General features: G+C 42.4%; 1 protein-coding gene across 1 annotated transcript; it reads right to left on the bottom strand.

Annotated features, from left to right (window-relative positions):
- Positions 1-351: 351 nt before the first annotated feature.
- Positions 352-3353, bottom strand: LOC111248130 (uncharacterized). Its single transcript, XM_022799933.2, has 4 exons — positions 2781-3353; positions 2058-2309; positions 1554-1813; positions 352-1300 (listed from the first exon to the last, which is right to left on the bottom strand). Exons 1-4 carry the CDS (start codon positions 3016-3018, stop codon positions 1127-1129), a joined length of 924 nt encoding a protein of 307 aa, XP_022655668.1. The 5' UTR covers positions 3019-3353; the 3' UTR covers positions 352-1126.
- Between the last annotated feature and the right edge of the window lie 7115 nt (positions 3354-10468).

The following is a 10468-nucleotide window of genomic DNA, read 5'->3' as shown; positions in this document are numbered from 1 at the left end:
TATTGGCGAGAAACGATATAGGTTTTACAGTAGAATGAATGATGTGTTTTTATGATATCAGATAACCCTACTATGAATTGAAAAATTGGCATAATATGCACCCCTCCGAACCTGTAGATCTTATTTCGTACACTGCTTCAGTGAGGTACCTCTCTATTTAATTCAGCTCATAGTTAGGTAGTATGTAAAATATGTGTACTCTTGAGATGAGCCATATACTTTTGATCGTTAGCAGGACAACTTTCACCATCCGAGAAGTTTCTAACCTTCGGTAGTGTTTATAAAATATATACCAATAAGGGGGGAAATAAGTCAATAGTAGAACAATTCTCTGCAGCAAATAACTTCTTTGCCCACACAATTCACTAAGTCCTCACATTTGATTAAAAAATTACCCACATATAGGTTAACCGTACAATTTATTCGATTTAAAAGACCTGCCTGATAGCAGCACTATAAACTGTCTAGTCTGAAAAATTTTTTTTGTTTATAATATGTGGACACTAGCTATTGCGGACTCACGACTCGGTGCACCACCGTTCCCAGAGGAAGCACATTTACATAATCGTCCTTGGATTATGTATGCATAATAACTTTGTAGAAAATTTCTTGATCTGCAAATGACTTTTAGAAGAAAGACTGACAGAAGAATCGTTTACTTCTGCTGATATGCACAGAATAAAACACATTTCGGCTTTGGCTGCTTACGGTGCCCATTGTCTGACCGGTATCCTGTACAACTGTCGCTAATCGCACTCGAGTTCGTTGACATGAAAGTTTCGGTACCCGCCTGAGAGCAGCCAAGCGCCTAGGCACGAGTCAATTGCTTTGTACAAACAAGATTTATTCAACGTTCGATATCTACGTACGATAGAAAGTTTTGCCACCCAAATAGTAGGCATCCAGTGGAAAAATAGGAAATGGTACAAGATTGTTTTAAGCACTCCAGACACTACTCAAATATTGACCCTTTCATTAGAAATGACCTTTACGACATATCTCGCTGAAATTTTCGAATAAATCTTCTTTGAGAGGTCGTATTTGTTAATGGTTCGTTATGCTATGCTTTCTAGGTGCCTTCCTAGTGTAAGGACGTACACAGAAGACAAGTAGCTTTAAACAATGCCTAATAACTACTTTTACTGCGAGCTATAGGCCGAAGTATCCGGAAGGAACAGGTCAGGTCGGGTGCCACTGTCATGATGGCCGCTGCATTATCGAATTCGTTGCAGTAATTTGGTGCCGAAAATATCGTCACAAGTGATCGGTCTGCGAAAAACTCATACCCTTCAGCAACCACCTAGAAAGTGCGTACGTTTAGTTAAAACGCCATTCAAAGTGTCTAGTGATTTTTAAAGCACTTTGAATTATCCGTACAAACAAAGTTCGGAGTCGAAAGCCCACCTCCATCCTCGCGCAAATGCGAGTCGGATACCAGCCCTGATCTCTACTGTACGCAACAGTGTTAATGGAAGTTGCGTGTATTCCACGCACTACATATAGCAAGTTACTAGAGTAAGAAGTAGATAGGTGCTGAGTAAGACGCATAAAACCTGATGGGCGCGTGCGACGAGGTCGAGTCCGAGTTGAGCCAAAAATTTATTTAGAGCGTCCGCTCCGAAAAGGTATGACACTCCCCGATCGCTTTGGACCCAACCTGATCCTGGAAATGGGTCGGCCCACAGTAGGTCCGACGCGATGCCCGAGTCAGGAACGTCATGCATCGGCCTTGGAAGTGACCGAACGCAATCGAATGTTTTTATGTCAGGTGATGGACCTCCGTGACAGCAGAAAATTTTGTCAGCGACCAATGCTGAAATTGTTATACAGAATTATTTGCTTAATTGCTCAGTCAGAACAATACTATTCAACAATACGTTAAAGTAGGTCCTAAACCGTAAACGGATACACAGTAATTAGTGCGAGGTTGATCCGATTCTTTTTCTTATAAAATTATATCATCCGCAAGGTCTACATTATAGGAATCGCACTTGAGTTGTCAACGAAAAGAGATACAAATTTTCTGTCAACGGTTAGGAAGGTTCTAAACATCGCACCTGCAAGGGGTAGCCAGGCAAAGAGATCATTGAACTTTTGGTAGACTTCAAGATTGTACCGATGACGACATTCTGTTAAAAATCCATACATTGAGTTTATGCGTATACACTCATGATTACCACGCAACATGAACACGTTGCCCGGGTATTTGATCTTGTAGATCAGTAGCAAGCATAATACTTCTATTGAGTTTCGACCTCGATCGACATAATCACCCAAGAATAAGTAGTTTGCAGTAGGAGGATGTTTTCCTGCAAATACGAATACGAATAATTTTTTTCCACGATATTTTAATAATTTTAACACACCAAGTCTACCTAGAGCCGTCTCTGAGGATTATCGATGTCGCGCAGGAACAAAGAGGAATCAGTAAGAGATCGTTACTCTTTTATCAGCGGCTAAGTGCATGCGGTCTGCAAATTGGAAACTGTTAACGTGATAAGATACATTTGGCAAAGGTCAATAATTTAGCTTTTTATATAAACATTTAAAATACATAGGTGCATCTATACGAGTCGTTACTTCGCCTATATATCTATCGCCTCCTATAATGGCCCAATGCAATACTCAGATTTCTTTGTCCATCATTCTACCTGCTATTTCTTTCCAGAAGTCTGCAGAGGAGCACCAATGTCGGTGACGATACCTAGGTTTTTGACGTAAACTCTATTCAACATATACCATGTTAATGCTTTAAGGCTGACCGTACGGCACGTACTTACCTTGACTAAGAATTCGTAGCAAATCATGGAACTGCCCATGTATATCACCGCAAATATGAAGAGGCGGACTAAGTTCTATGAGCATTGGTTGCGACTGAAATACATCTTGCGATTTTTTGATAATGTAACAAACCTCCTCGTGTTTGAGGTCGACATATAACGATTTGGTCTTGCGGACCCTAAGGAGGCGTCGCAGGATGTCCTGTAAGTCGATATCGACTATACTGTCCGAATACATTCATAGGCACAATCAGTCACATCGGCTGATCAGAAAAGTTCCGCAAGACGTCCTCGTGCAACTCTAGGGACAACTCTCAAAACGAACTTCGTTCTCGTATGTAAAACAGAACCATACCAACAAGGGCAAAAAGCTTCTTCTATCTGCAACCATTCAATACATGTATAAACATAGATTGTGTTGGAATTATGTTTTTCGAAGTTGAAGACCTCTCTTACGACCTTTAACTATCAGGGCGTCCAAACGTTAGCCTCCGCAGTGCGTAGATTTTTACGGGAATAACTTTCTATCTATTGCACTTTCAACTGTCTACCATACTCAATGGTAATGATGGTGGCAAGGTTTTCCCATTGAACGAGCAACCTCCGGAAATATCACACTAATTTATCAATAGCAGTATTGCCATAGACCCCTATTGAGTGCATCGCGATAATACGATGAACAATATTCAACAGCCCTTAATTTCCAGTGGAAAAACACTTCACAAATTGCTGAGAAAGGCTTTTGCTCCATAAACAGGCAAACCGCCCGCAGACAAATATGACTTAATAACCTGCCATAAATTTCTCAAATAAACTTGGTCACTGATAGTAAAATTGTTATTATCATTGTCTATAAATACAAAGTCATGTATACACTAAACTTAATGAATAATTAACACCATTAAAAACTATATGAATAATTTTCTCTATTCACACAGCTTGGGTAACACGAATCAATTCACTTGGCGTCTTATACTTAACTTTGTTGTAACTTGGTACGGCAAGTGTTTTTTTTTTTTGCTGCGTTTGCTAAACGGCGAGTTCGCAACATTGTCTTTGCGCTGGCAAGGCTCGGTGACTGGTACAGAATATTTCAAGAAAAAGAAACACTACGCTTTAGTTAGTATGCAAACGATAAGGACATCGACTGACATGGTTCATAGAGTCGTCCGTTGACTTCTGTTCAGCTTTAAATAGTGACGAAGTTTTCTTCATGCACTAGCACACTACGTTGACGAAGGATATGATCTCTTTGAAGATGTGGCGTTCCTGCGGTTGTCTAAATGCCTTGACTTCGAAATAATAACATTATGCAAGGAGGAGATAATTGTATAGTTGCATTGAGATAACTACGAAAAAAATTACACACCAGTGGAGAGTGCACTAGGCCATACGAATTTTATTTAAATTTTCAAAAAAGGCGCCCTGTGTCTTCTAAGCAGCCCCTATCTTGTACACTCAGTAGCCGAAACTTGTATGTCTACGACAGTTCGAAACACGTTCTGAGTGTCGAAGCTGTACTACAAACAGAGGACTGGGTTGCTAGATAGACTAAGTGAAATTATGAGATTCAGCGGTAGAAATGTGAGTTCCGTTTTATTCAAGGATTCGACCCATAATTATGAACGTAGTTCATTAAAAGTTCCACTTACTGGAGACATTGTTTCCGGGTTGAACTTGGCAGTTACGACATGTTAGTGCAAAAAAGGATGTGTTGGACTAGTCAGAATGAAGGAAGCACACTCATCTCAATTCGTAACGTATTTCAGGCAACATTAAGCGAATCGGTCCCGGCACGGTGATGCGTTATCTCGTCTAAATACGCACATGCTCCGCGTTGAGGAATACAGGGGTCCTTTAGGACGTTTCAAGTTCCAACTCATTGGAACGCATCCGAAGACCAGCCGAATCCCCTAGCCAGAATGCTATTATTAACGCTGGCTCAACTACCAAACAAAAGCTGTTTTGTTACATTATTTTGTTATAGAGCACTAGAAATGGTTACGGCTGTCGGTAACAAGCCACGCTGTGGTGTTTGGCTGCTTCAAGCGCATTCGATTTAATCCCGACTAACGAGGCAAATCCAGCCAAAATGTGAGCCTCATCGTAGCAGGAGCAGACGAACCCCTGACGGCTTTAGCGGGACCTGCATCGGGGGTAACTGGCAGTTGCTTTTCGATTTGCCTCAATAGTTATGGAGGGAATTCTATTTTCTACAGTTCCAGTATATCGTATTTGATAAGGTCGTGTTATGCAGAATAAACATGCATTGATTTTCGAAGCGCATCTGCTACGCAGGTAGAGGATTGCAAATACGAACACAAAAAGCTGCAGCAACAACGTGCGATCATTTATTTTGATGAATAATCATTCTGATTTTATATCTATAGGCTGTATGTTGCCTGGGCCATTCGAAGTATATGAGGCAAATAACGGTAATGAGTGGACCCACGTATACTTTGACTGAAGAATAGACGGCGACGACGGCGGCAGTAGTGGCTGCAATCACAACGGTGGGTTAGGAGCAAGCTCAAGGACCCTCAAAATATTTTCGAAATACGTAATGCTTGTCGTGAGTGATTTGTACATGCCCGAGGGCTTGTTGCCTGCGCTGTAAGGGCTTGCTCCTTAGGCAAGGCAACGACCTCGAATGGTTGTGTTGAAAGCTGTCGGAGTCGAGAAGTTCGATCGTTGGGGTCGACAGTTGGGTAGCGCTTTACGTATGCGCTTCTGGGTTCCGTAATTGGCAATCGTATATCCGAAAATATAAGAAGCCCTTCCAACTAAAGGTGCTTACTGTCGCATCAAACACTAGTATATGGGGCATTGAATATGCCTTTATTTGTGCCTATGCTTAAGAAGCATTATTGGCAGAACCATACGAAGGAGAATATTTAGGTTATGGGAAGCTGCTTTTACAAAATAAGAACAAATATTATCACAAAATGATAAACTTATCAAAAGCTTACATGTCGTGTGGATGATTTCAAACAAACAATACATATAACAAAAATATAAAATGTTAACATGTTTATGCAAGTTCTCTAGACAAGGCGGCTTACGGCATTCCGTTGCTCGTAAATCAGCTAAGTTCGCAAAAATTCTTGCTCTTCTTTTCTCTTGCACAGAAATGGTGCCGAAATTCAGCAGAACGTATGAAAAAACCTCCATAAACAACCGCGCATTTCCTTTCTATCATTTTACGTGAGAGTTTTTGCTACAGTCGTACGACTCATTACAGACTTTGCTTGCTTGCTGTTGTTGCTGCTATTTTAAGTCCACCTAGCAATATCTATTTACCACTTCACTATCGTCCTCTTATATTCGAAGGGCACCCTTAGCCACTTGGTGCTGCACAAGCAACAGTAAAATAGAGCTCGAGCGACGGAAGACCAACGCGGTTCCTAGTCATGCTCTATGTGCAGTCAATAAAAGACTGGCCTTCGTTGCCGATACTGCTAACACCGCCGTCCAACACAAAAGCCGCACGACCGCTTTGCTCAACCGTAAATCATCAGGAAATAGGATAACATCATTGGCATTCACCACTCGCATAGACGCATCGAAAGTGCGCTCCCGTTCGTCTAGACGAAGTTTATTGCAGGGCCTGCAGTCGTGGACCATCGTCCGTTCGGTGGCATCGTCATCGCCGCCGGGATGTAAATGTCGTTCATTCGTTCTACCGGCAACAAACTCGCACTTCTTACGAATTGAGCTCAGCCGCTGCTGCTGCGCGTCAGCCTTCGATTGCTGTCGCCTAAGGGAGCGAGGGTTCAGTGCAAGTGACAAATATGTGAGTGGGGGGGGGGGGGGGGAATAAACTACATTTATGGGGTAAGATGGGATTTGGTTTTCTGGAAACACCTTTTTTGCAGAGATGAATGTCCTATCCGTTATATAGATCAGAATAGACTGAAAAAGGCCGTTTTCAAAATTGTAACTATATCCTGAGTCACGGTCCTGCCCTTAAATGCAGCCTAGGTTTTTGGTTAAGGGTCACTAAACATAGTGTTTAGGCAAAATTTAATGAAACGCGCCACTTTAACGAATGCTGTTGTATGCAAAAAAAAAAAAAGCTTCCAGGTTTTAGAGCTCTCCGTGGCATTTTTCTAGCGTCCGCTGCTCAAATCTCTGCTAATTCAAAAAGTTAGAGAAGATTCAAGAAGTGAGCTTAAGCATTTGAGGACACAGTTCCAATCGCTTTCCACGACGGACAATGCGCCCGCTCTAACGTACGTAAATGACGCAACTTATTGTGTACATTTTATGCCTAATAATAGTTATATATTTTTCCTTTTTTGCATTGCAATAAGCTGTTGTCATCGCTGAAGAGTCTTTTTTTTGCGCTAGTTTTTTTTGTTGACTTTCGGCCAAGCCAATCGACCCTTTGGACTCTCTAGACCAGACATTTTGACTGAGTCTGACATTTGAAATCGTATGGGAGACTCGAAGGCAAAGGACGGTAGGCTTTACTACCCTGTAATAATTCCATGTCTGTCTGCTTTGCTCAGCATCGACCACTGCTTCGACGATTTTCAGCTACTACGATATGTGTTCAAGGATCGCTTTTTGTCCTGTATACTGCCGCAACCCCCAAAACAAAGACGGGTTTCCGCCCTTACCACCCATCAGTTTTCTACAACAGTTGTGGTGACTCCTCCTCGTTTTCATTTTCCCTCTCTGTGCCTCTTTATCGTTTGCTCTGCTTTCCTACTTTCTTAGCTGGATGTTCGTGTCAAGCTTGGTACTCTCGAGTGAACCTTTCCAAACTCCGACATACTCTGACGAACTTGGTGCGTGCAGGGGGATGAACAGGCGCCAGCCGTTCGGGAACCAGGCGATCCTACGACGTAAATCCACCGAACAGCTCCAATTGAGCTTATGCTCACAGTTCGGCATCGGGTACGGGCTTTACGTATGACGTACTCGCGCTGCGCTCAGTACCCCGAATGTTCGCCGATCACATCACATCACCCTTTGTAGGTTTGCTTTGACCTGTCTCAAAACGAGGATAGGCTCCTTCGCGTGAGTGTAGCCTCTGCTGCAGTAGTTGTGCTGTCGACAATGATTCTGCGTCACTGGCTCTATTTCTCGCAGCCACTGCTTGCGATATATCGTAAGGTTCGTTTGATCAGACTTTCGTCATCCAACGTTAGCCGTTTGGCGTTGAAGCTGCGGGACGGCGTACGAATACGTTCGATTCAAAGCCGCCGCGCCGTTGATCGGAGCGGGCTTTTCCCCGTTCTTCCACTCATGTGATCATATGCGGGGCGTGGAATGCGTCCCCAGCTAGTTTAGTGGTCTCCTTTGTCTTCCTGCTTGCAGCCTGCTTTGTGCTTGCGTTTTTTTCGCTCGAATACATTGGCACCCACAGCGGGTGCGCGCTATATATTATATACGCTATCAACGAAGTGTATATAATGAACGAGACGGATCTAGTTGGCGCACGAGGACCTAAACATAGCGGGACGGAGACAGAACGCGAGAGAAGCGTCTAACAAAGACCAAACAGGCCAGCAGAAGACAGCAGGGCTAACGGCGCAGAGCACGGCTTCTTTTCAAAATCCTTCTTCATCTTTGTCTTCGAACATTTTAGTACTAATCCTAAAAACGCTTGCTAGATATAGACGCTTGGAGCCATGTCAAAGTCGAATAAGATCTGCCTTTAACCCTTGGGCTACACTCAGTTTGATAATTGAGATCAGATTCTCAATTAATGTGCGGCCACCAGAGGCGAGGATTGTGCCTTAGACTAGTGGGACAGTTAAAAAGCAGAAGCTGACAGCTCTTGACAAGAGTTGTTGTCATAGACACATTAAATTCTATTGGTTAGTAGACTTTGCTTGTTTCCAACGAATTTAACGAGATAAGCCTGTCAGTAGGTATCAACAACAGTGTAACGGCAGCAAACCGATGCCTCTTGCAGCATTTTTTTCTATTGCGTTGACATGCTGAAACTTTTCAGAGGTGTGCGGCACTAAATAAACCTTTTTTTAGTAGACTTTAAAAAAACTGTGAACAATCATTTAGATATGTTGCTAAGTTCCGATAGCAGGTTTTAGCAACAGCCCCACGTTCCGCGTAGCACGCAAATTGTCGTAGTTGAACGAAAATTGTATACGACTATATGTTTTGATTAGACACCAATCTGTTACGAATATATCACAGACAAAGCAACTGATCAAAAGCTCGATTCTGTATTTTTAGCAGATATACATCAAAACTTTTCAAACTTGTGTGCAGAGACCGTGGCATCTATGTCTTTATCTATCTAATTTGGGTACATTATTAAAGTTATGTTCCCTATACCCGAGTTAAGTTGAAGCCTGCGTTGTTAACAAGTCTAAAATATAGAATCTCATTTAATGAATAATCACACATTTGGAATAATGCCTCCTCTTAACACATCAACCAAAATAACTCTTAGGTATTGCTTCGTGTTCGGCACATGTGATGGCTGATCGAGCGCTAGATAAGCAGCCTTGCTTATCACACGCTTTACTATCGCCGACTCGATTATGATTGACTTTCGTTCTGTGCTTCCGTATAGAGATTCTAGAACGGACGGGACCATTTGTGCAGTTTGCTTTGTATGTGTACAGTGTCTTAGTGTCCGTTGAGGGCTGTCATTTAAATCAACTGCAGTCTATCTTCTGTAAATGAAGACCTGATAAAGATTACATCGCGTTCTGCATCTGAACCTAAGCGTCGCCAAAAACAGTCTTTTTCTGATAAAGGCCGCGTCCAATATGCACATGCGACGCCTGGCGGATAGGATACTGCTGAAAGGTCGGTCCATACAACGTATTAACGAGGTCTATTGCCTTATGGAGACACTGAGTTTAGTACTTGAAGACGAAAGACTAGAGGAAGATGAAAGAAACGTGCAGTTTTTCAGAAATTGCACCCTTAACTACCAAGTCGTCTTCCTTTTTATATTAGCAATAGTTCTTTGGGGGAATTAATCGATAAAAAAAAGTCATATTGTATGAACGTATGTAAAAATGTTCAAATGAATATGGGCGGTTAGGCAGACTACTCAGTGAACGTACTGTGACATATTACGCCGCATGGTACCTGGGTTATATGTGGTCACGTCTTGTAGCATTTGGTGAATGAAAACTCAGCGTGCCATATAAGATATGCTAAATCATATGTACTGCAAAACGTGTACGTATTAATTCGACTTCCATCAGCTTTCTTTCCCGTGAACGGATAAACTTAAAATAAACGAGGGCAGTAGTAGATTTGAATCTGAGCCTTAGATCGTTTTTAGAGCTTTAGATATGTTTAGCGATAAGCGAGCAGTTCTGTGGCGGGCTGAAGCTCGGGTTTAACTAAAGGAGTTTTTTAATTGCGCCGACAAGAAGTGTTTTCCATATTATTTGAATTACGTGGAAAACTAGCGGGGCTACCCTAGTTTCGAACGGGGCTGACGCTATTCGTAGAAAAAATCTGGGTGCAGTTTATGTATCCTCACTCACCACCATCGCTTGTCGTACTCTGCCCGTGACGTGCTCTGCAAAGGCTCGGCCATTCGCAGGTAATATCTCGTCCACGTTTTCGTAGCTGGTCACGTACTTCAAGGCGCTTCTACTTATATGGAATACGTTAGTCGCAATAAGCCCCTCCCGCAGCAGAACTTCATGGCCTCTATCTTGTTCATGTTAATGACCAATTTCGCCCCA

The sequence above is a fragment of the Varroa destructor genome, unplaced genomic scaffold (assembly GCF_002443255.2).
Source record: "Varroa destructor unplaced genomic scaffold, Vdes_3.0 BEIS01000001.1, whole genome shotgun sequence".
Taxonomy (NCBI): Eukaryota; Metazoa; Arthropoda; class Arachnida; order Mesostigmata; family Varroidae; genus Varroa; species Varroa destructor.
The sequence above is the reverse complement of the archived record's forward strand: the minus strand, read 5'-3'. Positions and strand labels throughout refer to the sequence as shown.

Coding starts and splice junctions, on each gene's coding strand:
- LOC111248130 (XM_022799933.2), bottom strand. CDS start 3,018: ATGTATTCGGACAGTATAGTCGATATCGACTTACAGGACATCCTGCGA. Junction 2,310..2,780: donor GCTACGAATTCTTAGTCAAG/GTAAGTACGTGC, acceptor TCGTATTTGCAG/GAAAACATCCTCCTACTGCA. Junction 1,814..2,057: donor TGCCTGGCTACCCCTTGCAG/GTGCGATGTTTA, acceptor TAACAATTTCAG/CATTGGTCGCTGACAAAATT.